The following is a 27,080-nucleotide window of genomic DNA, read 5'->3' as shown; positions in this document are numbered from 1 at the left end:
TATTATAGATTTAGAAGTGTTTTTTTTCTCTGGACCTCATAGCTTCTTCTCAAGTTTCTGAAATGCGACCTCTATCACATGAACAAATCACACGAACAAATCACAAACGTTGATGTCAAACACAACATTTACCGGTATACACAACAGATGTAATTACGGAGGAGCATAGTTAACAATACAAATACAGTAAGATTTAAGACTGAAGAAACAACCTTTCTGACAACATGATCTGAACCCGTTTAGGTCAGTGACCTCTAAGTACTCAACATCTGCTGATAAAAAGATTAAGAAACTTGATTAAGATTATTTTTACTACTTCCTCCAGTCAAGAATTAATATGTAATACTTGAATGTAAATTTCTGTTATGTTCACAATGATAAAAATGGATTTAGTCCCGTTTAATCTTAAACTCCTGAGGCTCAGAGGGTTTATGTTATCAAACGTATTCAGACTCTGAATGCAGCAGTTGCTGCTTAATCTGTAGTCAGCATCTTCCTCGTCTTCACCTGGAACGCTCACTGAGCCTGAGCTCCCTGGTTCTTCCTCTCCTGCCACAACTTACTCCTCAGCTCCAGCTCAGCATTGGTGAATGAAGCCGGACCCCAGTTTGTGATCCTCTGGGGTTCTTTAGGTCCTACAGGACCAGGGTAAAAGAGAAGGGGGGGGGGGCATGTCACAAAACTGAAGGAACCTCAATTTGATTTTCCTGTTAAATGAAACGGAGATTAAAATAAATTAAGATCATAAATATGCAGAAGTTAATATTTGTAATTAATTGTAATTAACAGGCACAGTCTTGATTTATTTGTAGAACTATACAACATTAAAAAAAACTCCTTCTAAACCACATCAAGATGCCCCACTGCCTAATGTACGAATTAAGCAACAATTACGAAGGACTTCCCAACCTGGCTGGATGAGCCGCACAAGCCCTTCATGTTTGGCCACCTTGTCCTTCCAAGTCTTCGTCTTCTTTGCTGCTCTTTCAAGCTTCTGTGACACCTCCTAAAAGAGGAAGTCGGGAAGAACAGATGGAACAAATGGATAAATGGGATGGAGGACAATGAAAGCCACAGGAAGGGCCGTGGCCTCGCAGCAGATTCCCTGCTTGTATTTCAGATGGGTGACCCGACCTTGTACTGCTCCAGCGCTCCGTGTCGCTCCCGCTCCAGCCTTTCCAGCTGTTTCATGGCTGCTTGCAGGGCTCTCTCCTTGGCCAGCCGCTGGGCCACCAGCTCCTGCTTCTCTGCCTCGGTGTGAAGCAGCGCCCTCTGCTGCTGCAGGTGGATCTGCTCCAGCTCTGCCCTCTTCTCTGCCTCCTCCTTCAATAGCCTGAGATGGAAACAGCAACGCGCTTTAAAATGCATTTAATTTAATGCTTGTTAATCTTAATCCGTCTCGGGACATGGGGACTGCGTGCAGAAAGCTGCACGTGGTCGGCTGCTTTGTGTTCTATCCTCCAGTCACATTACATCACTGTGTTTACTGCGCAGCGTGCGGTTGTGTGCCACCTGGCCTGCAGGTTACGCATGGCCTTCTGATCCTGCTTGGCCTGCCTCTCGTCCTCTAAGGCGTCCTCCAGCCGGCGGTACATGTCCTCCAGCTCCTGGATGCGCTGCAGGTGAAGCTCCAGCTCACTGGACTTCTGAGCCACCTCCTCCTCCATCTGCTGACGCACCTGAAGGAGCGAGCTCACACATTATCCAACACAAAGCTAACTTCATGTAGCGTATTTCATACTGAACTATGGCATTCGATGTATTCTAGCTGCATCTACCACCACCTCTGTAGTGCTGGACAGCGTGGTGCTGTTTAGGCTGGTGCAGCAGGAGACCCACATCCTCTCTGCTGTCCACTTACTGACAGGACACCAGTGAGGACAGGTTGACATCCTCTCTGCTGTCCTGTCAATAGGCTCAGAAAACATTTCCGAAACGTTTTCCGTATTTGAGACTTGTATAAGTCGATGATGAGTCCGCTGCTGTGCTTTACCCTTAGTCAAAAGGTGACTCAACATCATGGAATATATATGAACTATTTTGAGCTCGTGCTTCCTAAAAAGACGACGCTTCAGATGGGTGGAGGTTAAGGCTGCTTAATGCAACAAAAGCTCTCTGGAAATGACATAATCCTGATTCTGCAGGACAAAACTGTACAGAATCAGTCGGTGCATGGGAAAGCTTCCATTCCTCTCGTCTGCTACTTTTATGTGTCAAATATGATGAATCCAGAATGGACACAAAATGATTTACGACGCATTTACAGTCTGTCAATGGTGACAATATCTTTTCTGTCATTTTACACCAGGATGAAAACGTTTACTGATTTCACCAGATGCGTGAGAGTTCCTATTGAACTTGTGACGTGACAATGTGTCACCACATCCAGATCGGCCCACATGATCAGGAATAAGGCCTAAGGTTACGGGCTCCGGGGCAGCAGCTACCATTCTCTCTCTCTCCAGGTCCAGTCTGTAGCGATCCTGTAGGTCCGTCTGACTCTTCTTCCTCTTGTGCTCCTCTGTCGCTGCTTTCGCTGCAGCTTCTTCCATTTTCTGTGAAGGCAGAAGAGTTGTTTGAGGCCAAACCCTCACAGGAGCCGCTCATGTTTCCTTGACAACACTGCAGTATAAATAGAAGACTGAATGGCCTAAAAGGAAATGTGGGCTATTGTGTCTAAAAAAAATTAAAAAGATGAACGTGTTTTGACATTTGAGTCGAGCAAAAAGAGAAGTGAGAAACCGTCACCGACTTGCAGCAGAGTTTAAACACCAGAGTTCATATGTGTCCTTCCGGAAGCTGCAGGTGTTTATGACTTAGATATATAAAAATAAACATTTGCATATTAGGTTTTGCTTCCCTGTTTGCTGTCAATGTTCTGCTGCATGATGTGTTCAATCGTTTGGCTGTTTGAGTTATTCTAAGCCAGACTATTTGACATTGACCTGATGAGTAAGGACGCGCTTTAGATATGAGCAGATTGCTCAGGTTATCATTTTGTAAATCTCTGATCTTGATTATAAATCATACCAATTAGGTTTTTACTATATTTTATGTTTGTTTTTTTAACAGAAGCTCTATTATTTCCTGCCTGATTTTAATATTAATAGATAAATGGATTTAGTGTTCTGGTACATCTTTAGGATTATCCTAGGCATCTCTGGGAGTAAAACAGGGACAGAGAGTGAAAAATAAAAAGAACACAAGCAGAAACTCTCCAGAGATTCAGAGGTCAAAGAAGGAAAAATATCCCACAATGCATTTTCTGTGCTCTTATTTTTCAGAAAAGAAAGGAGAATGTTTCCAAATCTGCCTTATATAATAAAAAGTATGTTCTTATAACAGTGAGGATTGTTTATTAACAAGCATGCTACCTGAAAGCAACGTGGCACTCGGTCTGCTTTTACGTGTAGCGTTGAGCATGGGCCAGTACCTTCCTCATAGCCTCCAGCTCCCTCTGTTTGTTCTCATTGGCTGCCTGCAGCCGCCTCATCCTCTCCTCCAGGTCCTCCTCCTCGGCCCGCTGCCTCTGCCTCAGCGCCTTGCGCCTCAGCCGGGCCTCACGGTGAGGAGGCAGCAGCCCCAGCCTCAGCAGCTGGATGCACGACTGGATGGCTGACACAAAACGCAGGATCGTTATTGATTGATCGATTAATGGCCATGGCGGTTTTGACCGTACACGCCCTGCCGAGTCAGTAAACTAAAATGATTCAACTAAATGCTAAATTGGCTCTTTGATGAGGCCACTAAAAAGCAGAAGAGCGCGGCTACGCAGTACCTTGAATCCATTCCTGCTTTGTCTTCTTATCGGATGCACTGATCTCAAAGCTTTTATCCGTGCACTTGATAATAAACAGGCATTTCTTCCCTTCTTTATCTGGTAGAGACTGTAGGCGGGGGGGGGGGGGGAGCGGGGGGACATTTTGCCACTTCATTTTAAATGCACAAAACATGCTGGTATATTTGGTTTTAAACAGGCTGTCAATCTGCTTTTGGACTAAATTATTAATCATTGAGGAAATAATAACTTGTGATTTATGACCATAACACCCTGAACACGCCCAGTTAGGCCAAATAGTGACATAAAGTGTGATGCACTAGAACTAGATGGTAACTGTGGGTAGAATCACACGGCTGGACCTCCACACAGCAGCCCTGGTCCAGAACGATGTCCCCTTTCTTCTCCAGGAGATCCTCACGGACGTAGTACGACAGCGAGCTGGGCCGGAGGATGAACCAGCGCTCGGTCCAGTTCTTCCTTTTGTGACCCTTTTTTATCATGTAGCCCTTTAAGAAACAGTGGGGGAGATGGGGGAGATGGGGGTAGGGGCAGTTATCTGTTCCGTCGCGTTTCACGTGACCGTAAAAGTGGAAATGAGTATTCATGATGTGATAGCGCCGTATGCAGCTGCTTTCATGCTACACATCAAATGAGGATTGGTGTTGACACTCAAGCCAAAACTGCTAAAGTGTGGGTGGAAGGTGGGATTCCTGTTTGGACTGATCCGTGTCCCGTCTGACCTGCTTGAGTACGTCCAGTATGAGTTCCTGAAAGACCTCGCTGATGCCCATGGACAGGGCCTGCTGGTTTATGCCCTTGAAGTAGCCAATCCCCAGCAGCTCCATCAGCTCCCAAGCTGTCAGGAAGCGCTTTGTGTTCAGCTTCGCCCCGCTGCATCCGCTCCCCACGGCCTCCATCAGCTTCCGAAGAAAGTACTCAATCTGAGAAGATCGACAGACACGATAGAGACAATAGTTCCACAGAATTTGGGAGACAGATGAAGAAGAGCACTCAGAGCGCAGACCTCCGCCGAGCAGCTCATTCCTCTCCTAATTTGGATTTACGCCATCCCCATGGTGATCTGGATCATCATCAAAAGGTTCTAAATTGCTCTTGGTATCTTTGAGCACCAACCATGAAAGGTAAAAGTGAATCAGAGTTGATGTGTATCTTTAACTGAGTTTTGAATCCTTAAATGGCATTTCCAATGTTAAAATGTATTATTTTACTGACTCCATTCTGGATCCGATCCAGATGAAATTCGGTAGTGAGATAGAGAATTTAGAAGCTACATTGACCGCAATGTTACAGAAAGCTGATTCAGAATTCAGGATCTCTTCTGGATCATCACCAACATTTTATGCTCTGTTCCTGGTAGCATTCCCAACATTTCCTGTAACCTTCATCCAGATTCATCCATAACCTTTTGAGCTATCTTGCTAACAGACGGACGGACAGGCAGATGGACAAACGGACGCCGGGGACTAACATAACTTCTGCCTCGCCTCGGCGGAGGTAAACTGCTTTTTCACGTGCTGTAACATTCTGGAAGGATTATTTTCAGCCATTGTCCTCGGTTAGACGAACACTACTGGATGGATTTCCACACGGCTCGGTGGAGGAGCAGGCCAAGCCAATCGGACGTAATCTTTCACCTCCACAGAATTCCCTTCTAGTCATTCAACTAACTAAATCCTCTCACCTCTTCGGAGACGATGACTAGTGGGTACTCGTCTTCTGACAGAAAGTTGAACAGACACCAGACTTTGAAGGCGTCATCGTCTGAGATGAGGACATGTTGAGAGCAGATGTTTTTCTTGTACCACAGAGTCCAGCACATCTTGTTGAACTCCAGTACGTCAAAGTCCTGCTGCGCCTGGGAGTGAAAACGAAGCCTTCAGCCAGAGTCAAAGTCAGACTGGGCAGCAGGGAGGCACAGTGTGTTTACAAATGGTAAGCAGGAGACTCTTGTTTGTCTCCTTTCAAAACCCTTGAGTTTGCAGGATGTGAGGTACAAATGTGATGTCATTGAATGCCTCATTTTTATTCCAGTCAGAGCCTTCGAGAGAAAGGAGAGAGAAAAGGCTTCCAGTGGCAACGAGTGGAACCAGTTTAGTGACCGGCAGGAGATTTGGTGCAGCGACAATTCACCAGATCAAACCACAAACATGAACGATCCCCTCTGACAGAGCGCCTGTAGGGAGGAAGGCCACGTCGGCAAATGTTAACGTGTCAATAAATAATTGATCATACACAAAATAGATTAGCTCTCTGGGTACTACGGTGGAGCCGTAACAACTTCCTCTTTTACGGACCAAACCAGATCGTGACTCGTCGTCTGTGTCATAAAGGCTTCAAGAGAGGAGACGTGTGTGTTGGTGTCTATTCCCTCTCTGGTTCGTTGTCCATCGTCTATTCAAGCTTTAAGACTAACACTTAAATGACTATCTGAGCTCAAAGCAAGCAGCTCCACTCGTTTTTGTACAGGACATATGTTTGTTGTAAATTGTTACTTTATATAACGTGGATGCATCCAATCTCTTCATTCCCACCTTGTCGAGGATGAACCTGTTGAGGTAGGGCATGTAGCCCTGGTCTGACAGAGGCCCCCTGTCATCATCTCTGAAATGCTCCTCAAGGGCCACGGGGTCATGAGGGATCTTCATCACCGTGCAAAGGTTGTGAGACAGAACCTGAGGAGACATCATTGAAATGTGGATTCATAAGACATGAAGACTGCATCTGTCTGCCTGTCTGTCTGCCTGTCTGTCTGTCTGTCTGTCTGTCTGACTCATAAAAGCCTCTGGTGTAAAACACAACCTCAGTAACAGATGTTGGTTCTACACACACTTACATGTTCTTCTTTCAGAACGCCCAATGTTGCAGTAACGCAAACGAGTGAGTGGTGAACGGGTTAGAGAACGATACACGTGACGTCAGCATCAAGAGTGTTAAAGCACTTTAAGCAAAATCAGGCTGAACGTTATGACGTAATGACTGAAGGCACCACCTGCCCATCACTGTTAAATGCATTTAAACATTGGTGCACTCGTGTTGAAATGAAGACGCGAGCATCAGTTTACTTTAAGCTCTGCAATGTGCACCTGTTAAATAAAACGCGCGCTCCGGGGGTTAAAAGGGCGCAGTGAGTCTGAGCTTCTGCTTTTAATCCTGGCGTCTGGACCAATAAAAACAGAACATAAACGCACCTTTAATTGAGATTTGGAAACTTTTCCATTGCGATCCACGTCCAGGGCGGTGAAAGCGTGCCAGATGGATTTAAGGAGCTCCTCTCGGCGCCTCATCTCGTCTCTCTCTGACGGGACTTGTGAGACAGTTTGCCTTCCGCGCACTAAAGTGCTGATAGCGCCACGCGTGTTCAAAAACACCACGGAGCGTTTAACAGATGAAACATTCCGACTCCTTCGGCATCAAAGATTATGCGCTGTATGTAAAGGAAACCTGTTAACGTATCTGAGACAAATGAGACAGACAATATAAATTTGGACAAGAAATGTAATGGAGTAAAGTAATCAATAAAATCAAATACAATAAACAGAAATTTGATTAAGCAAATAATAAAGAGAGGCACAGGAAGACACCTTTATAATATGCAAATAGGTCAGAAACGAAAAAACAGGCTGCAGGAACGGAAGGAGAGTACGGAAGCTTATTGCATTCACTGAAGAAAAAAAAAATTCGGTTTTCCTGAATTTATGAGATAACTTCAAGAAAGAAAAAAAAGTTTCGGAAACTGGAAAAACAAATTACCTCTAAAAACAGAAAAATATTACCTCTAAAAACAGAAAAGATTACCTCTAATAACATAAAAAAATATATTTAGCATTAATTTATCTCATTATTTCAGAAAAATGGAAAAAAATACCTCTAAAAACAGGAAAGAAAGGATTTATCTCATTAATTCATAAATTCAGGAAAACCGATTTTTTTTTTTCTTCAGTGAATGCAATAAGCTTCCGTAGGATTTATCTCATTAATTCATAAATTCAGGAAAACCGATTTTTTTTTTTCTTCAGTGAATGCAATAAGCTTCCGTAGGAGAGAAACATCCATCACTCGATTCAATATAGGGCAGGGAACCATAAAGCTCCATTAAACAGGCAAAGTCCAACAGAACCATCAGTTCTGTATGTTGTAATCAACCAGGAATGGATAAATACGCATTACTGCAACACAATAAAGACAGGAAGAACCTGGGAAACTGGACATGACATAAGAGGACCAATCGGAACAAACTTCACATAAAAGCATTGGAATCTTAATAGAAGATAAACTATAGGATAAGCTGTTCGTTCTTAAAGGATATTCCCAAGAAAGAACCTCTAATATTTGATTTACAAACGCTCTACGCTTTGGTCCAGTAGGCGGCGCTAATCCTTCTAAAGATGATGATAGCCACCCGCCAACACAAACCCACGAAGAAGAACAAGAAGAAGAGGACGACGAAGAAGAGAACCAGCTAGCTACTACTTGACGTTAGCTGACTGCTTAACAACAACCTCGCAGCACGGAAGAGAAATAAATTCATTTTCGTCGCTAGAATGAAAGATGTTACCGGATACCTTAAACTACAGCAGAGCAACAGCTCGACACCGGAGATGGCGGCAGAGTGGCACACGTTAGAGGAGTTTCACAACAAAAGGTAGCGTAATGCTAATGTTCTCATGCTAAGCTAGCTGGCCCATTCATTGGAAATACGCGCTGAGTCATTAGCACAGCTAGCTTTAGCTAAGGTTCGACTGCTTTCTTAAGTATCAGAGTCAAACTACTTCAAATCACAGGCAGATTACTTAACTTAGTAACACATCTAAAGTACCCAAGTACCGCCAGTTTAGGTGTGATGAAAATACACTCTTACAAGTTCTTCTAGCAGTTTTCTAAAAGAAATGCTGTGGATACCAAATGAGTAGTTTAATTTAGAGCTATTCTCAAAGTACACATCGCTGGATGATAACAGAGAAAAATATCATTTATGGTGAAATCCGGTACAACACTGCAAGTTTGAAGGTCTTACAAAGGTTTCATCTGCATCCACACATTTAGATTAGAATGGACTTACTTCACCTTCACATCATTTAAATGGACAGGTATATAATTAAGTCAGTTTTACTTTTTTTATTTTCAGGCCCGATGTTTAGTATAGTTTGTATATTTTGATTTGCGATGGCTCGTGGGAATGAATTCATAAACGTTTTCAGGTTGATTTGGGTGCTTACGAGGTTCTTTTCCAGTTTTCTCAACCTTTCTAGACGAATAAAAGGTCAATGTCAGCTTCACCGCGTGTAACTGCACCCAGATGCAGATTATATTATATATTGATGAAGGTATGGAATTCAAGTGAGGTGGTGAACATATACTTTCTTTATTGACAGATTGTGGCATCAGTTGACTCTGAAACTGACGGACTTTGTTAAAGATCCCTGCTTCAAAACAGGAGATGGCCTCATACAGGTGAGTGTGAGATCAATACAATCAATCAGTATTGTGCAGCACAGAATGATACGAAAGGGGTTAATCTAAAATCTTATCAATCAATGGTTACTGATTATACATAACATGTTGCATTATTTGTTTGTATGTTTCCAGATTGTAAGAATGTCTTAACATGTCTATAGTATGAATATTTTATGTAACGTTTAAGGAGAAGTTTCTGAGGGATTAATTACTCTTCATCTTATCAGAAACTAAATTGGAGCACCACTCGTTTGAGAGTAAAAGTGTAAATGTTTGACTCTTTGACTTTTAAATGAACTTTATTCTTTTTTTTTTCTTTAAAGCTATATGACAATTTCCTCAGTGACTTTGAGCACAGGTGAGATAAAATAAAATATATAAATCTTCAGAAGATCGTTGGCTTGTTTTGATGCTAATGTATTATTCATGTCACCTTACCAGAATCAACCCATTGTCCCTCATGGAGATCATACTGTTTGTTACCAGACAGATGCAAGGTAAAAAAAATAACACATGAAGGGAATACTCCTTTATCAGAAAATAAAATTCTTCATTTATTAATATTTTTAGCAAAATGTGCTTGTTTCTAGATCCTAAAGATGCAATCACGTTTCTTGAGAAAACCAAGGAAAAGGTTAGTTCGCTGATTCATCAGATTTTCAAATGTTTATAAAGTAAACATGTCGTCCATAGCAGCAGTTCTGGAGCGACTGTAAAATGAAAGTTGTGAAATTCTATTTAAATGTAATCAGTTCTTTGTTCTCTGCCTATGGGAAATTGGGTATAGACTTAGATCTAGATGTAGTATAGTACAGTGCTCTTAATTTACTAAATATTTCTGGAGCTTTGCATACAGCATTGCAATGGTCAACTAAGAAACTATAAAAGATAGGGACTTTAAAAAAAAAGCATGTTCCAGTAATCCCTTTGATCCAGACTTTGTCCAAAAAAGGGTCTGTAACAACTTTCTCCATTTTTATCTTTGAGGGTTAATTATATAACAAACATTTGTCTGTATAAACCCAAATAAATTTACTTCATCACAAAAAAAACGAATGGCAAACTATAAATACTGCAATTGTGTAAATGATGTCCTTAACGAAGTGAACCTGTTTGGATCAGGTGAAGAGCTGCGAGGAAGCCGTCATTCTCTGCAAGACGTCTACTGGCAGGCTCAAACTGGAAATCAGCGATCTTCCTGAGACAAAGGTAAACACGGAACGCGTTTCGTCAGTGATGTCATCTGGTTGTACTTATGCTGCGGTGACTGGAGAATTATATTTGCCTGTAGCGCCACCAACTGCTTGTCTCCGGAATAAATGAACTTGTGAACATCATGTCGTTTAGTAGCAAGTCAGCGCCACTGTGGATAAATTTTAGGTTTCAGAATAAGAGCGCAGAATAAGTTAGGAGACGCTTTGTCAGGATTGCAGTATACAAGTAGCTATGAAAATAAAATAAAGTAAACCATCTAGCGATTTGCCACCCGACCCAGTCCTCCGACACGCAGGTCCATGTATGCTACCATTGAAGCCTTCAGTAGAGATTCTGAGCATAAAGGCTAATAAATGTCCAGTGTCTGCCATAAAATGTATTTTTACGTTGTGGTGAGACGGGAATGGCATTAATCAGTTATGTAGCAGCTTGCTGATGTGACCTAATTATGGAAATAGTGCAGGTAGCCGCATGTTGTCTTTGTCTTCCAGAAAATCATCGAAGATGTTGAGGAAATGTTGAATAATTTGCCCGGCGTGACTTCAGTCCATGGCCGATTTTATGACCTCTCTAGCAAATATTATCGCATCATTGGGAACCACGCCGCTTACTACAAAGACGCTCTGCGCTACCTCGGCTGTGTGGACATCAAAGACCTCCCAGGTAGTCGAACGTGTGCGATGCGAAACGACACGGAGCCCCACCGCACATCGATCAGACTGATGGCTGAATGTCGTTTGGTCTGCAGAGACGGAGAAGCAGGAGAGGGCGTTCACACTGGGATTGGCTGGACTCTTGGGAGAAGGAGTTTATAATTTCGGAGAGCTGGTGGGATTTTCACTCGACTCGCATGCGTCTTTATTTATTTGTTTTATCAGGGCTGATGTTTCATGTCTGCTCTTGTCTTTGCAGCTGATGCATCCGGTGCTGGAGTCCCTGAGGAATACTGACAAACAGTGGCTCATTGATACGCTATATGCCTTCAATGGAGGCAACGTGGAGAAGTTCCAGAGCTTAAAGTCTTCGTGGGGCCAGCAGGTTTGAAATCTGTGAGATCTGAATGTCTGGAACCAGAGGGTTTATACTTGCTGACATTTTTTCTTTGTGCTTGCAGCCTGATCTGGCAACGCATGAAGCTAAACTGATGCAGAAGATCCAGCTGCTCTGTGTGATGGAGGTAAGCCTCTAAAATCAGGTTTAATGCAATCAATCCATTCGTTCTATACCTGGTTATAGATGTCTCTAGAAAAACACATTTTAACCTTTTGGTTTAAAAACAAATTCTTCAGATATCTCTGTGGACACGTGAAGAGATTTGGCCTCACCTCTGTTCTATATTTTGTAACTCAAACTCTCCGCTGTGTTTATGGAGCTCATTCGCACTCATTTCACGTCAAGCCTCTGCTCGATTTCTGATTTTTCTGTATATTAATAGGAATTTGTAATAACAAGCAGTTTGGGAAACTATGACCTCATCGCCTCCCTTCCCTCATGTCCATTGAAAGCCTGAAACAGCAACTACAGGAATTTGTTTGCACGAATGTAAATACTTTGCTAGCATTCTAGTGAGAACGAGCTCACTACTTGTACTAAAAATGTTTTCTCTGACATTTCACTTCATCTCCACCTACTGCCTCTGAGAAAAAAAAACTGATTTTGAAAATGATAAAGATTCACTAGAAACATTTCCTGTTCTTCCAGATGACCTTCACTCGTCCTGCAAACCACCGACAGCTCACCTTCACTGAGATTTCTCAGAGCGCCAAGATCCCTGTTAATGAGGTCCGTTGACAATAAGCCCATCAGTAAATGTCTGTCTCGGTTTCTGTCTTGTTTTTAAAGGTGCTGTTTTAATGCCCGTGTGGTATGTTATGATTTGTCCGGTTTTCTTATGGAGATGAAGCGGTAGCTTCTCACGCTGGGTGTGTTTGTGTCCTGCAGGTGGAGCTCCTGGTGATGAAGGCTCTGTCTGTGGGTTTGATCAAAGGTAACATCGATGAGGTGGACAAGAAGGTGCAGATGACCTGGGTGCAGCCTCGCGTGCTGGACCTGCAGCAGGTCAGTCCTCGTGTTCATATCTGCTAATCTGCAGAAATAACGGCTCAGAGGTGAAAGTCACTCTCATCCGTTTACTGTTTCAGATTAAAGGGATGAAGGAGCGTTTGGACTTCTGGTGTGGCGACGTAAAGAACATGGCAATGCTGGTGGAGCAGCAGGCCCACGACATCCTCACCTGAACCCGCTCTCCCTCCGAGGGAATCCTCACTTCTTCATGGCTCCCTCTGTTTTCTATTGTATGCTTGTTCTTCTGTTAGCACCACTTTTTGTTTATGAACATAAATCTCACTGTCGTATTTCCAAAAGGAACAGTTTGTTGTAACGATATTACCCTCACAATACGTACAGAAGGTTTTCCTTAAAACTCGATTAAAATTGCTAGAAAAACAACGTCAGCCCGTGAACCCCTGATTTGTGTTTAATGGTCTAATGTTAGATGTAATCTAAAGACGAGTGTGTTGGCTCGAGTCCCACCTGCATGTTAAGTATGTGTCTCATAAATTGTCTGCAGATTCCTTCAGATGAAGGAAGGACGTGAGAGAGTAGGACCAAATATGGTAAATATTACACAGGCAGCAGCTCACCACATTGTGGCACAGCTTTCTTTCACTTTTAACACATGCTAGGTGCAAAGCAAGACGCCCGCCTGCCCTCTTTAATTATACACACGGGTGGAAAAAGAGCTCGAACAAGTAGAAGTTGTGCATTACAGAATGTTGGCATGGAAAGATGCCCAACAAACCATAAGAACTCGAGTGGATTAGCCCATGCAGAGTAATCTGAATGGATGCATATATTAATTCATTTACAGATGGAGCTAAATTACATCTTTGATTCAGTTTCCCTTTGTGGATAAATAAACTTGACTTGCAAATAGTGGAATGGAAAGCAGTGCAAAATGACTGGAATTGTATTTGTAGGTAAAATGTTAATTTAAAATATTACCTCTGTGTAATATGATCACTATAAGATAATCATTAAACAAAGAAAACAAAATAGGAGCCTGTAAACCCTAACAAAAGAAAGAAAAACGGAAAATAGGCAGCATAATTATAAATATTCACATTTCTTTTGTTTGTTCATAAGCTGGAGTAAAATCTGTCATTTTTATTTTAGAAATAGTTTTTGTTGAACTATGTTGTGGTCAGTTTCATTTCCTTGCCTTGTTGAAAGGTTTCAATTTAATTAAGCCTATATCTGAAATATATAAAAAATGTATTTTAAAACTAAAATTTGTTGTCAAGCTTCATCAGATTAATTTCTTCAAAGTAATTCAATAATTTCAACTTTTGTTATCACCGCTAAAAAAAATCTGATTGATGGAATTTTTATTATGTTCTTTGTATCAATTACCAGTAAGAATAAATTACTGAGCTATTTTCATAAAACTTTTAATTTCTGGTAATAACATGAAATGTGCATTTGGGTCTAATTTAATCAATTTTTAAAAAGTCCACACAGACACCTACACATATTTCTTTTTTATGTATTAATATTTGTTCTAATAAAGTGACCGTCGCTGTGCATTACATGACAACCACAGGTTTATCAGTTCAGGTACTGTTTAGTTATTAATTAAACCAGCATTATTTTCTATGCCACCGTTTTCTGGTCACCACACAAACAGCAGATGGTTTGCTCAGCGGCGGAAACATTTCCAGCACCACGATGCTCCAGTTATTGATTGGAAACACACTCCTCATATAATTACGATTAACCTGTGATCAGCTTGTGGTGATATTTTACCACTGTACTGGTCTATGCCTGTTTAATGAAGGAAAGGGTCTTCACGTAGTTTATTTACTCACCGATGAGACTAAAACAACAAATTGGGAGAGGCTGGCAGAGGATCAATGAGCTCACTAACAGCCAGTTGTCAGGGAAACCGATTGCTGACAGATCGGATTTCAGTGTGAGAGGAAGAAAGTGAAATGAGGCTGGATAATTAAGAAAAGCAGGTTCGTATCCCCGAAGGGAACAGTGAGCTCAGTGCATGCAGCTATTCACACCATCATTCAGCTTCTATCGCTTTAAGAGCAGAGAGAAGGAGTGTGTGTATGTGGGGGAGGGGTATTGGCTGGGGTGGAACAGTCCTGTAATGAGCAGATTTTAGAGAGAGAGAGAGAGAGATAGAAAGAGAACGAGCCAGGCCGAAAAACAAGATAGGACAGATGACTTGGTGGAACTGGGATACAACAATCCAGGATACAAAGGAAAAGGGAGAAGATCGCTTCTTCTTTTCTTTCCATCCTCAGGAGAGGAGAGAGCCTCATCTTTACGCCCCAGCAGAAACGAGAGACGGTCGCCCGACGTGATGCCTGACAAGGTGTGTGTGGTTATGGATGCATCGCTCTGAGTCTGGATTGCTCCTTTCCAGGCCATGCTGTTGCTAAGAGACTTGTCTCCTCTTTAATGGCGTGCAGGTGCAGCATCTTCTGGTTCCTGGATCCCTCTCTGTTTGTCGGTGATGATGTGGGGACGCTGCAGCGTCTGACTGACTGAGCGCTGCCGTCGCTCTGTGGGCCTGTGGGAGTGTTGGAAAAGCATAGGCCTTAGTTGTCTGGAGCAGCAGACGGGCCGGCGACCTGCGGGACCGCGAGGGGCAGGAAGGTGGAGGAGGACGTGGATGAAGACGAGGAGAACTCTGAGCCTGCATGCCCGTGAGGCTTCGGCTGCTTCTCCATCGTAAAGTGATCCTCTTCTGGCCACGTATTGTTGATTTTGAAATCAGGACCTGGTGCTTTATATCCCAAAATAAAAGAAGAACAGGAGTCGAGGGCCTGCACCTCCATGCTAGCAGGCGAGGCCTCCTCCCTCTGTGCTACTTCTCAATGAACCAGGTCGTTGTTTTTTTCTTTTTCTTGAGGCTCTAAGGATTTGCCTAAACCTGTTTCATGCATGTCCACTGGAGGCAGGTTTGACTTTGATGACGGGGGGTCGTACTGTGGGGGGTGGGAACAGGGTAAGGCTCATGGTCGGGGGGTCTGCACAGGGCCCCAGGGTCAGGGTGAGTATGCTGGTGCCTGGAGTCATGGCTTCGAGGTCCTCGGCGTGTACACGTGGCCCAGCGGGAACAACTACCAGGGCACCTGGGCACAGGGCAAGCGGCACGGCATTGGAGTGGAGAGCAAAGGTCGCTGGGAGTACAGAGGGGAGTGGACACAGGGGTTCAAGGGTCGCTATGGGCAGTTGGAGAGCACAGCCAGTGGGGCCCGGTATGAGGGGACATGGAGCAATGGGCTACAGGATGGATACGGCACAGAAACCTACTCCGATGGAGGTAAGGCTGCAATCAATCATTTCTAGCAGTTCTAGAGATCCAGTAGGATCTGGCCTGACTGCGCTGAATAACACACATCGCTAATGTAGGCTAGATAGATAACCCGTGGGTCACGTCCATATGTATCGATAGACCACCGAGCAGGCATACAGGCACTGCCCTGACAGGTGCAGACCGCCCCTGGGATCCACCAGTTGCTATGGCAATATGTAGTGTAGAATATATTGTAAGTATCATATTTTAAAAGGGTTTTTTTTTCTGGCAGCAATCTTTCAACCAGAGAGGTCTACTCCACCAGCAGTATATAACTACAGTAAATAAGATGCAAAGTAACTATAAAGAGACTAAAAGCAACCATACAGAAAATGGCTTCAAAGGAGATCCAAAACAGAAAAAAAACTAGTACAAGGAGCTGCTGGAGAGGACCGATAAATAACTTTACAGACAGAACCATTACACGAAGAGACCAGACAAGCACAATGATGTTAAACTAAACTAAGAAGAGAACTAGAAAACGAGGAAACAAGCTCGAGGCCAAACAAAATGACCACAATGAGTCAGAACATTTCTGCTGATACCCTAAAAAGACTCAATAACTTCCAGGAGACCTCACAAGAAAACATGTTTAAAACGTGATCCAAATCAACTACATGCCACTGAATGGAGAGATAAAAAAAAAAAAAACACCTTCGCCTCTCTCTCCTCTGTCACCATGGTAACGTGGAGACTGCAGGTCAGCATGTCACTAGAGACGAGCTGGCTCTTCTGTTCTCTGATTGGCTCTCTGCAGGAGGGAGGCGAGGTCGACGTCGTTTTACCGGGAGCTGGTTTCTCTTGTCACCAAGCACCAGTTACGGTTACGTCGTCATACCTGCTATTAGGTTTAAAAAAGAAAGAAAGAGGGTGACAAAAAGAAATGCGTCACGCCTTTGGCTCCACCCTTCTCTGCTGCTCACGTGGCAACCAGCACAGGTGAATATAGCACGCACCAGCTGATACATTTTCCACAGCCCAGTGAATCTGCTCTCCCACGCACACACAGATCTGTCACCAAGGCACGGGCTCATTAATATAGAAATAAAAATATATAATCGACCATCGACCGTGAGACTTGGAGCTTCTTGGTTCAGCTTTCGTATATTTCAGCCCAATTTTGGCTCAGCCTGTCTCGTCCAAATTCCTAATTTTTCTAAAATATAACCATCCTTTTTACAAACAGTCCATTTGGGCAGTGAAGAGAATGTTATAGTGTATTCAGGTTTGACACAAAAGACACAGCAACAGGTCATCACAACTTCTCACTCGAGAGTAAAATGTAAAAGGTAACTCACTAGCAGGAAAACGATATTTAGTAAATGCATGGTCTCAATAAACGTAAACGTATACCTATACCATTTGTGTAACTATGACCAGCCGTTTGATTTCAGCACCACAGACAGCTCCACATTCACTAAATGCCGTCTCAACGTCTGCCTTTCATGCTAATGTCTGTCAACTAAAGCGTAGTTCGGATTATAAAGGCAAACAGTTTATAGTGTCATGTTTCTACCACACGATGAATACTCTGAAGTATTCCTCCCTCACTGAACACAAACCATCTGTAGTATGTTTATTTTCTACACGCCCACGCTGTCTCCTTCACCGAATCCCAGCACGGCAAACAGACGTCGGGTTCACTCCGTAAATACACACCGTTGGAGGGTTTTTACAAAAGACATATGTTGTTTTCTGGATACATACCGATTTGTTTTCATAGCATATTCCTCCATTTTGTACTCATTTTGAAGTTTTTAATTCACACCAGCGAAGAAACCACATGAACATTTAGATGCAGGAATTGCTGTGTTTCATATCGACCACATTCTGTGTCTGTATATTGTTTTTCATGAACAATAGAACAAAGACAAGAAAAAGAGGACCGTATTGGCACAATCGTTTCATTTTTTTCAGGTTTGTTCACAGTGCAGTAAGTCTAGATTTGGTTGGACAACAGCATGTGGTGCTACCAGCAAATGTCAAGAAACCGTGAGCCTCAGTCAGCCAAAAAAGAGGAAGCTCATTTCAGTCAGTCGGAATGCTGACTAAAACGAGTCTTCTTTGTTTATCACTATCCAAGAAAAGAGCCATTGCTGTTGCTGCAGCAGCTCCTGGTTCAGATATTCACTACAGGGATTTCCATTGATTTGCGGAAATGATTAATTCTTTTCAACCTCGGCACTATTCTTGTGTTTCAAGAAGATGCTACCTGAGCATGGCCTGGTTTTTACAGTTTTCCAAAGATTGTTTGTGATTGTTGTTGCTTTTCAACGCCTTTTATGTTTAGTCGTTGGTCTTTGGACAGAGCTCTTTGATTGTTGTAGGATCACAGTGAAACTGTAAAGCCCTTCTTGTATTCCCTTCTCAGGAACCTACCAGGGCCAGTGGCTTGGTGGAATGCGTCATGGCTACGGTGTGCGGCAGAGCGTGCCATACGGCATGGCGGCCATCATCCTTTTCCCTCTGCGAACATCTATAAACTCCCTTCGCTCTGAGCACGGCCACGGCCCTCCGGCTGTGCTGGAGGATGGTTCTATCCCCTCTCCGACTGATGGGGTGGGGGCCGGGCTGGCCGGGCTGGCCGGGAGCCCTGTGGGACGAGGTGGCTTTGCTCTGACATCTCTGAGTGAAGCTGAACGCCAGAGGAAGAGAAAAGGCCGCTTCCGCCAATCCATTCTGAGTGGACTGAAGCTGCGACGCTCTGAGTCCAAGAGCTCCTTAGCTAGCCAGCTCAGCAAACAGAGCTCCTTCTGCAGCGAGGCTGGCATGAGCACCATCAGCTCTGCTACATCTGACATCCACTCCAATGCTGGTGAGCATGAGCAGGGCGCTCCTGTAGATGCCACAGTGACAGAAGTGTATGCCGGTGAGTGGCGGAGCGACCAAAGGGCCGGCTGGGGCGTGAGCCGGCGCTCCGACGGCCTGCATTATGAAGGCGAATGGGCCGGGAACAAGAGGCATGGATATGGATGCACCACCTTCCATGATGGTAGCAAGGAGGAAGGGAAGTACAAGCAGAATGTGTTGGTGAGCGGGAAGAGAAAGAACCTGATCCCACTGCGGGCCAGTAAAGTGAGGGAGAAGGTGGATCGGGCCGTGGAGGCTGCTGAGAAGGCTGCAGACATTGCTAAGCAGAAAGCAGAGATCGCCACGTCAAGGTCAGAGTTACAGAAAGAGTCGTCATTGTGCCTTTATAAATCAACCAACACCCCCCCCCCCCATCTGTATTTTGGTGACTTGGATTAGTAAAATAATCTGGATTAAATATGTTCACATTCATACCGATGATTTAAAAATGTATTTCTTAAAAATAAGACATTTGCAAACAGTTATCAAACTAGAAAAGCGCTCAGAGAGCGCAGACCTCCGCCAAGCAGCTCAATCCCCTCATAGATTTGCACCGTCTCCATGGTGATCTGGATCATCATCAAAAAGTTCTAAATTGTTCTTGGTATCTTCATACACCAACCATGAAAAGTCTGAGTTTATGTGTATTTTAATAGATTTCTGAATACATAAATGGAGTTTTCAATCAACCGAGATATTGAGAAACTTTTTTTGAAGCTACATTGACTGCAACGTTACCGAATATTTCATAGTGATCCAGAATCCAGGATCTCTCCTGGATCATCACCAAAATGTAATAATCTGTTCCTGGTAACATTCCCAACGCATCCTGAATAACGATCCGTCTGTACCTTTTTGAGTTATGTTGCTAACAGACAGACAAACAAACAAATCAACACCGGCAGTTACAAAACCTTCGCCTTGGCGGAAGTAAACATTCCACAATTTTGACAGAACCAAAAAATAAATTCCTGAAATAGAAACTAAATTAATAAAATAAATGCTGGACACTACTCTAATGGAATAATATAGCTTGAATACTTAAAATTATCCTGGCTGTGATTTTAAAAGGGATAAAACGCCAGATTTTTCTTTTATCTTCACATTACAGCAAATCGTAGCATCAGAATCAATTATTTAGCCGGGATCGCTCTGCAGTGCAGCAACGAATACCCTTCTCTACAGCGGCTTTCTTCATTAGCAATGACCCCCCCGTTATGTTTTCAGAAGTTGAATACAGGACGGTGAAGTGCATTAAAGGCACAGCGGCCCTGCCTTGAACGGCCCGAGTAAAAGGAGCCTTTTTTAATCGCGGCGTTTCCGCCTGTCCTGTTCAGGATGAGCCACGCTCGAGGGAAGGCAGAGGCAGCTGAAAGAGTGGCCCAGAAGGCCACGGAGGAGTGTCGACTGGCCCGGACAGCTGCCAAAGAGCTCTCCCCCTCTTTTCACATCTATGGAAACGGTGAGGAGATAACACACGCACAAACTTTAAATGCATGCCGTTTCTGATGAACTGCACATGTCTGACAACCACAGAATGTTGTTTTCCTTCACCAACAAGAGTTTAAGCAGATCGTGCGATCTCCTACATTTGTCTGTTAGTTTATTGGTTTGTTTGTGGTTGTCTGCTGCAAGATAGTAATAAACTACTGATGGTAAACAAATGACCCCTAAAGGTGGGAGTAGATGTCGAGGGTCAAACCAGCTGCTGTTATTGAATATGGCTTCAGGCAGCTCAGAGTAAAGCAACTTCATCGCCGGTAAAGAAATGTCCGTTGGCTGCTCTATTATGGTCTGTTGCACATAAATCTATTCTCATCATGTTCAGTATTTGGTGACCATGCCTTTGCTCTGCCAAAGTGCTTTAGAGTTCAAATGCACTTAAGAGCATGTAAAGAGTTTTCAGAAAACTAGATCAACTCTGTAAAAGATTAAGTGTTTACATTAATGCCAATCAGCGATTGTCAGCACGTTTTCTTTGTTTGTTACCCTGCGTGCTCCTGACACACACACACACACACACACACACACACACACACACACACTCACACACACACACACACACACTGTAGGTCACTGTGAGTTGTTGCCCCATCGCTTCACCGGAGCCGTTTTTCTACTGTTTTCACAGGGCTGGAATGTCAGAGGCCCAAGCACCAAGACGCCAAGGACAAAGACCATGAGGTGATCTCGACAGGAACAGACAGTCCAGAGCTGTGCACGCCGGACACCACACCTCCTGTAATAACACCTGAACTCAGCCCCGTGCTGAGTGTGCCCCCTTCGCCCCCCCGTAGCCCTCCGAAGCATGCCCATCGTCCCAGAAATGCTTGCTTCATGCGACAGAGTGCCGTGGACGATCAAGGTGGGGCCGAGATCCAGGTGCTGGTGGAGGGGAGGGTGATGGATATTCCAAGAGGGGAGGCTGACGATTGGACTGATGATGTGTATCCGGACAGGGGAGGCAGTAGCCGCTCGACCACACCCTCCCTTCTCGAGGAGCAGGAGTTTCAAATTAACGGTCATGAGCAAGCCCCGATAGCCAACCACAAACCACGAGAGAAACCTGTGTCCAATCACAAGTCCTGGGACCACTCTTCCTCTTACAAAACGTGGGAGCATTCCTTGTCCAACAAAAAGCCCTTCAAGCATGTTTCTTCCAATCATAAATCAAGGGAGCAGCCGTCCTCCAATCACAAATCATGGAATCATTCTTCCATCAATCACAAGACCTGTGAGCACGCCTCTTCCAACTACAAGCCGCAGGTGCACATTCTATCCAATCACAAGGCCTTGGGACATAGCATGTCCAATCACAAGACTTCTGAGCATGCTTCTTCCAATCATAAGTTCCAAGACTATATCTCCGCCAATCACAATGCAAAGGACCACGTCTCCTCCAGTTACAACCCTCGAGAGCACGTCTACTCCAATCACCATCCAAAGCAGCACAACCCCTCCAACCACAGGCTAAATGAGCACGCTGCGATCGACCAAAGGCTGGATGGCCTCACTGGGGGCTGGACTCCTGAACGCACCCATAGGTGGAGCCCTGCCCACTCTCGCCTCACAGAGCAGGACGAGGAACGTATGAATGACTATACGGTGGACATGAGGCTTCAATGTCCAGACTCGCAGATGTCTCGGGGGCTGGGCCAGGACTCCCCGGGCCTCAAGAACAACCGGCTGAGATCCAGAGGCCTTTGGCCGGTCAGAGAAGGATCCATGGACTCTGTGCAGATGCTGGACAGCCTGAATGTGGGGGCTGAGTTAGAGGAGTGGCCGCTGCACAGGGACGTCACCCTCTCCCCACCGCTAAAGTCTCAGCCCATCAATCTGGAGCAGGAAGGAGAGCCTCTCACTCTCAAATCAAACTCAGTGAGTCCAGTCTCTGTAAAACTACTTTGTATATGCAAGGATTCTGTAATTCTAACATTTTTATCTCCACCAAGTTTATTCACTTAAGTGCCAATAAGAGTTGCTCTCACAAAGCCACAACTTCACAATTTATCTGGATTAAATAAACGGGATGGGACAATTTAATCGTGAATTTCACACAGATAATTGATGCTCTGCTCTCAATTCTCATCTTATCTAATTAGCTGCTGGTTTGTTTTGTCGTTTATCCACCACCAGTGTTCTGAGGTCCGGTGGGTGGGCCTAGGGGAGCCTGGGCTCACTTGTTTATACCGATGGCCAATCTTAAATCAAGCATTATTATTACTGTACAGTCAGCAGCTCCCACACCGGCATGAGACAAACAGTTATAAATACACAGTAATTAAAAAGAAAATTTATGGTGATGTAACAATGTAACAATCAGCCAAGATTTTCCTTCTTCAAAGTCGTAACCTTATTCAGATTGATTAAAATTATTCTGTTCTGTTCTTACTTTAAAAGTTCAGTGAGCCATGCCAAAAGATAAAAGAAACGTTTCAATAAATCAGGAATAAAACATTTTCATAAAAGTTGCGTCAACATTTATAGCTTTATGTTAAAATGACCATGAGACAATATACCTTTCTTGTTCTAATTTTAATAATGGGCAAATTAAATGGCCAAGACAAAAATCCAAGACAAATGTGATTGCAGGAAAGAGCTCATGTGCTGCTAAACGAGTTCTTGAGGACTTTTGCTACTCACAAAAAAAATGATTTCAGAATCCTGTGTTTATCGTGGTAAACAGGGAGTAGAAACTTGCGGCATAAAAATGCAGCGATGGAAATGTGCATAGTTATTAATTAATGCTCTATAGCACATAGCCTGTCGGAACCATTATGTCATCTAGTTTTAGCAAATATTTGAGCTATTTAGCATTTTCGTTTCCTGACTGTGACGGTGTCAGTTCCTAAACTGACGATGAGTTTTGTTATTTATCGGTAAACTGTTGATATCTGGAATAACTGTTTCTCTCCTTCCATTTTAGGGCTCCAGCTCTATCCTGGTGGTTATGGTCATTTTACTCAATATCGGAGTAGCCATTCTTTTCATTCACTTCTTTATTTAAGCTTATATAAGTATGACCTGCTGAGACTTATTGATAACTGCAGTATATTATATATTACTACCCTCTGAGATGGACATTCTGCCTATTCGACTGGAGCCCACAGCCCAAGTGACCGACATGGCAGAGCCTTTTTATCGTTGCTACTGGTCTTTTCGGCATTTGAGGATTTCTGAAGACTTCTTCCCTTTTCAAATTCTTATGTTGAACTTGCAACCACAGAAAAGGAAGTAGGAGAGTGAGGCGTGTGGCTTGAAACTAGTCCTGGGACACACGTGCATGGCTGTCCATCAGCTAAGTGGGCTGGAGATGGCACAGGCAGTTTTGTCCATTTTTTCATCATACTGAACAAGAATATAGCGACCCATGTTTCCTGTTATCATGAGCAACATGCTAACTAACAGCATGGCGCACACACTCCATCCTAAACCCCACAGATAATAGCTCCTTTTGCCTTTTAGGCCCATCTGCCGCTTGGCACTATGCGCTACATACAGAACTATGCTGCAAGATTAGATCCATTTTAAAGGGCTCCGTCATTCTTGTCTTTTTCTTTTCCACCACAAACTACACAAACACACACAACCATTGCATGAGGCTGTGTGGGGTTTTAAAAGTGCATTTTATATCCCTTTAACATCACTGTTTCTGTCCACATTTGTACGCACTCACGCCGGTTATTTCTTCCTCTCGGCAGAGATTTGTGAGTCAGCACTCTTTGGCAAAGTCAAAATCAGTTTGAATTTAACGTCGTTGTTGCCTGATATCAGACTGAATCCATCTTCAGTCTGGACCCAGGCAAAGGCAGATATGCCTAAATCTCAAAGAACTTCTTGGATTTATTGTTGCCACAATCACAGGTGGAAAAACGTCCACATTTCACTGCTGACACACAGAGGAGGATCCAGCCTTGCCCCTTTGTACAGCCTTGAGACTGTTATGTTATAAACACTGATTCTACTATATATGTATGTGTATGTGTTATAATTATTCAAGTTTGTTACTTTTTGCAGCCTGCAAGACAGATAGAATGCTGAGTGCCTCGTATTTATTCATTTATCAAGTTTATTTAACGCCCCGGGATAAAACACTATTCTAAGATGAGATGAGTAACCTCCAGAATTAAGAACGGTGACCCAGCATCCCCCCCATCCTCCCCCACAGTCCTCTCTTTCACCCTGAAATGGCATGCACTGTTCTCTCTCTCTCTCTCTCTCTCTCCACCCACCCCGGTTGGATCAGTCATAAAGGGAAAAATGGGGTTTCTACGGTGTCATTTCCAGACACTTTTTTGGCCAGATGAGATTTCTTTTCAGCATGTTTGTGCAGCCTGCTCAATCTGGTGTGAGTTTCTCCCTCCTCTCGTCTCTTTTATCCAGCAACACAAGGCTACGTGAGACATGGAGAGCAGTGTAAAATAAACGCTCGCTTTTAAATCTCAGTGGAAACTGAAATGTCCTGAGTTCATGAATGATATTATAAAGAAGCTCTCTGCTACTGTATGTTTTATACTCCGCACCCAGTGGCATCATCATGTTGTGACATCATTGCATGCCTGAGCATGCTCTTTCTTACTCTTTGGTTTATGAGGTTGTTTCGAAGTTAACGTGGAGAAAATAATGAACTGTTTGAAATGAAAGTTTGGTGTGGTTATTTCTGCTTTACTGTTTCTTACTGTTTCACTTCATTTGAGGCAGTGATTCAGCATTTTTCCTCTTATCTGTTATTGGGCCACTGTGGTATCAGGCTCAGCTGGGTATTCCAGAAGTCCCTCTACCCGGCAACACTTCCCAGTTCGTGCTGCATACCCCGGGTATGGATGGATGGGACAGAACAGACCCCTCCCTCTGTGAGCCTCAACACATAAAAGAGTGTACTGATTGGACAAATAACTTGACGGCATCATGCCTTGGTTGTCTGATCTTGGATGATCTCGTGTGTGTAGATGTGAGGGCAGCTGGCTACAATAATAACTTCTTTAAAAAAAAATGCTTATGGTAGAGAATTTAGAATCAGAATGCTTTTATTGATTCCAGAGGGAAATTTGGTTTGGAATACTGCTCCACTCAACAAAAAAGGGAAAGAAGAAGCAAGACTATGCATCGTGCAAATAATAGACAAGTTTATAACAATAATTGTTCAATCACAACTGCTCTGTTTAACATTCCTGACATAAGCGCATTAATCTGAACGCTCCCCTGCAGCATCTTTGGGTGCCTTGAAAAGCGCTTTATAAAACCAATGCATCATCATCATTATTATTATTTTGAAGATTGGGGCAGTGTTTTGCTGTGAAGCTCCAGAAATGTTTTGCAGACTAAGACACTTCACACAACTCACCACTGGCGTGGGAGTGACGAGATAGCGGCGGAATCTTTGCAGTGGGTGAACTGTTCCTTTAACGCACCTTGTGAAAATGAGGACTTTTTATAGGAAGCACGCCATTTGCTCTTGATACTTCAGTATTTTTTAAGACTTTTGGTTGCATCCCGGACTAACATCAGTAACAGAATTGAAATTTAGAATTTTGGTTTATTTTATTTCACTAAACATGAGCGCTTATCCTCATGATGGTTTTAGTTGCGTGGTATCACGAGCTCTGCGGGTATTCTGTCTTTATAGATTTGAAGGAACGAAACACTGCCCCCTACCGTCGTAGTGATAAGCTACATTTACTCAGACCTTGGTTGGCGTTGGCCTTTGTGTTCGGCTTAATGACTGTGAAGTTGACGCAAACAGCGGTTTGTCGCTACACTCGGAGCGCATCTAGTCTTCTGGTTGCGCCGCTTGTCTGGAGAGCGTGTAGCTGCAGCGGCTCGGCGGTTTCCGGTGTCCGTGCGTCTGCGGGAGGATGGCGTCCGGCTTGAACCGCATCCCCCCTACTGCCGGTCCTCTGAGTCTACCGAAGGTTACCGCGCTGGGGCCGCAGACGGCTGTGTAAACTACCGATAAGCATCGAGAGTAAGTTATTGCGCTTTTATTTGTTTTTTTTTGTGTGAATTGTGTTTTCGGTGTGAGACACCGGGAGGCGCGTCCCCGCCTGCAGCTCCGGGCAGGCCTCGTTTGATTTGTGGTCCGTTTATCAAACACCGCTAAACGTATCGCGGCCTTCCGCAGGATGTCACCTTTAACGACGGGGCTGTGGCTCGCCTCGGTCGTTATTGCCTTGTTGTACGACAGCGATAGACCCCAAAGGCAGCGCGACAAAACGGGGAAAATATGTCTTATAATGACGGGATGCAGTTGCTGCTGAAAATCCCGAATGAAGTCCAGTTGTTCAGTAACATTAGCTGTAGCTAGTGCTTAGCCATTAGCTACATGTCGTATCCTACTACGATGACGGCATGACCCGCCCCGCTCTGCCTCTGATTGGCTTATAGGCTTTTTTGTCTGACGCTTGTTTCAGCAATGAGATGTTCTGATTGGTTTATGTTCGAATAAGAACGTGAGGATAAACGCGTCAGAGGTAGAATCAGGAGGAATATGGCGTCGGCATAGTAGAATTAGTACGTTCATTGGCTATAAATGGTTAGCTTAGCTGCGACAAGCTAACGTTGCATAGCTACATCCCGAAACAGAAACAGTATTATTTAATGTTTCCCGGTGAAATTACCAATTTCTGTACAACAAAGTGATTTTAATGAAATCGTTTCATTTGGATCAAACAGCGGTTCGTTTAGAGATAGTGCTAAAGCGCCACTACGTACCCAGTTTACGTTTCAGGAAATAGCCCGTACCCAATTGTGTTGACTCTTCCTCTGAAGCGTTATTAGGCCCCAGGGCTGCATGGATGGTTTGTTACGGCCAACACGGTAGCATCCTGTATTTTGCTGAAATGGATGCATGGCTTATCGTTTGGTGTCGCTGCGTCTTTGATCTATGGT

The 27,080-nt window shown here is 43.8% G+C and overlaps 3 protein-coding genes across 3 annotated transcripts; 2 read left to right on the top strand and 1 right to left on the bottom strand.

Annotated features, from left to right (window-relative positions):
- Nucleotides 1-118: 118 nt before the first annotated feature.
- LOC137915427 (switch-associated protein 70-like) lies at nt 119-7,086 on the bottom strand. Its single transcript, XM_068758735.1, has 12 exons — nt 6,991-7,086; nt 6,334-6,474; nt 5,484-5,657; nt 4,522-4,722; nt 4,141-4,287; nt 3,779-3,887; nt 3,434-3,615; nt 2,448-2,555; nt 1,513-1,679; nt 1,135-1,333; nt 910-1,006; nt 119-635 (listed from the first exon to the last, which is right to left on the bottom strand). The coding sequence occupies exons 1-12, from the start codon at nt 7,084-7,086 to the stop codon at nt 517-519; spliced, it is 1,740 nt and encodes a 579-aa protein (XP_068614836.1). The 3' UTR covers nt 119-516.
- A 1,141-nt stretch (nt 7,087-8,227) lies between these two features.
- psmd13 (proteasome 26S subunit, non-ATPase 13) lies at nt 8,228-12,924 on the top strand. The gene is made up of 13 exons (XM_068749379.1): nt 8,228-8,444; nt 9,175-9,253; nt 9,580-9,614; nt 9,698-9,753; nt 9,847-9,890; nt 10,379-10,465; nt 10,963-11,134; nt 11,220-11,299; nt 11,384-11,509; nt 11,586-11,648; nt 12,173-12,253; nt 12,413-12,529; nt 12,613-12,924. Exons 1-13 carry the CDS (start codon nt 8,344-8,346, stop codon nt 12,706-12,708), a joined length of 1,137 nt encoding a protein of 378 aa, XP_068605480.1. The 5' UTR covers nt 8,228-8,343; the 3' UTR covers nt 12,709-12,924.
- A 2,503-nt stretch (nt 12,925-15,427) lies between these two features.
- jph3a (junctophilin 3a) lies at nt 15,428-23,199 on the top strand. Its single transcript, XM_068760339.1, has 5 exons — nt 15,428-15,809; nt 18,214-19,003; nt 20,030-20,154; nt 20,824-22,070; nt 23,119-23,199. Exons 1-5 carry the CDS (start codon nt 15,428-15,430, stop codon nt 23,197-23,199), a joined length of 2,625 nt encoding a protein of 874 aa, XP_068616440.1.
- Nucleotides 23,200-27,080: the final 3,881 nt, after the last annotated feature.

This window comes from Brachionichthys hirsutus, chromosome 1 (assembly GCF_040956055.1).
Source record: "Brachionichthys hirsutus isolate HB-005 chromosome 1, CSIRO-AGI_Bhir_v1, whole genome shotgun sequence".
NCBI lineage: Eukaryota > Metazoa > Chordata > Actinopteri > Lophiiformes > Brachionichthyidae > Brachionichthys > Brachionichthys hirsutus.
The sequence above is the reverse complement of the archived record's forward strand: the minus strand, read 5'-3'. Positions and strand labels throughout refer to the sequence as shown.

Coding starts and splice junctions, on each gene's coding strand:
- LOC137915427 (XM_068758735.1), bottom strand. CDS start 7,086: ATGAGGCGCCGAGAGGAGCTCCTTAAATCCATCTGGCACGCTTTCACC. Junction 5,658..6,333: donor ACAGGTTCATCCTCGACAAG/GTGGGAATGAAG, acceptor TTTCACTCCCAG/GCGCAGCAGGACTTTGACGT. Junction 3,888..4,140: donor ACCAGGGCTGCTGTGTGGAG/GTCCAGCCGTGT, acceptor CCCCGCCTACAG/TCTCTACCAGATAAAGAAGG.
- psmd13 (XM_068749379.1), top strand. CDS start 8,344: ATGAAAGATGTTACCGGATACCTTAAACTACAGCAGAGCAACAGCTCG. Junction 11,649..12,172: donor AGCTGCTCTGTGTGATGGAG/GTAAGCCTCTAA, acceptor CTGTTCTTCCAG/ATGACCTTCACTCGTCCTGC. Junction 12,530..12,612: donor GCGTGCTGGACCTGCAGCAG/GTCAGTCCTCGT, acceptor TTACTGTTTCAG/ATTAAAGGGATGAAGGAGCG.
- jph3a (XM_068760339.1), top strand. CDS start 15,428: ATGTCCACTGGAGGCAGGTTTGACTTTGATGACGGGGGGTCGTACTGT. Junction 15,810..18,213: donor AGAAACCTACTCCGATGGAG/GTAAGGCTGCAA, acceptor TTCCCTTCTCAG/GAACCTACCAGGGCCAGTGG. Junction 20,155..20,823: donor TTTTCACATCTATGGAAACG/GTGAGGAGATAA, acceptor CTGTTTTCACAG/GGCTGGAATGTCAGAGGCCC.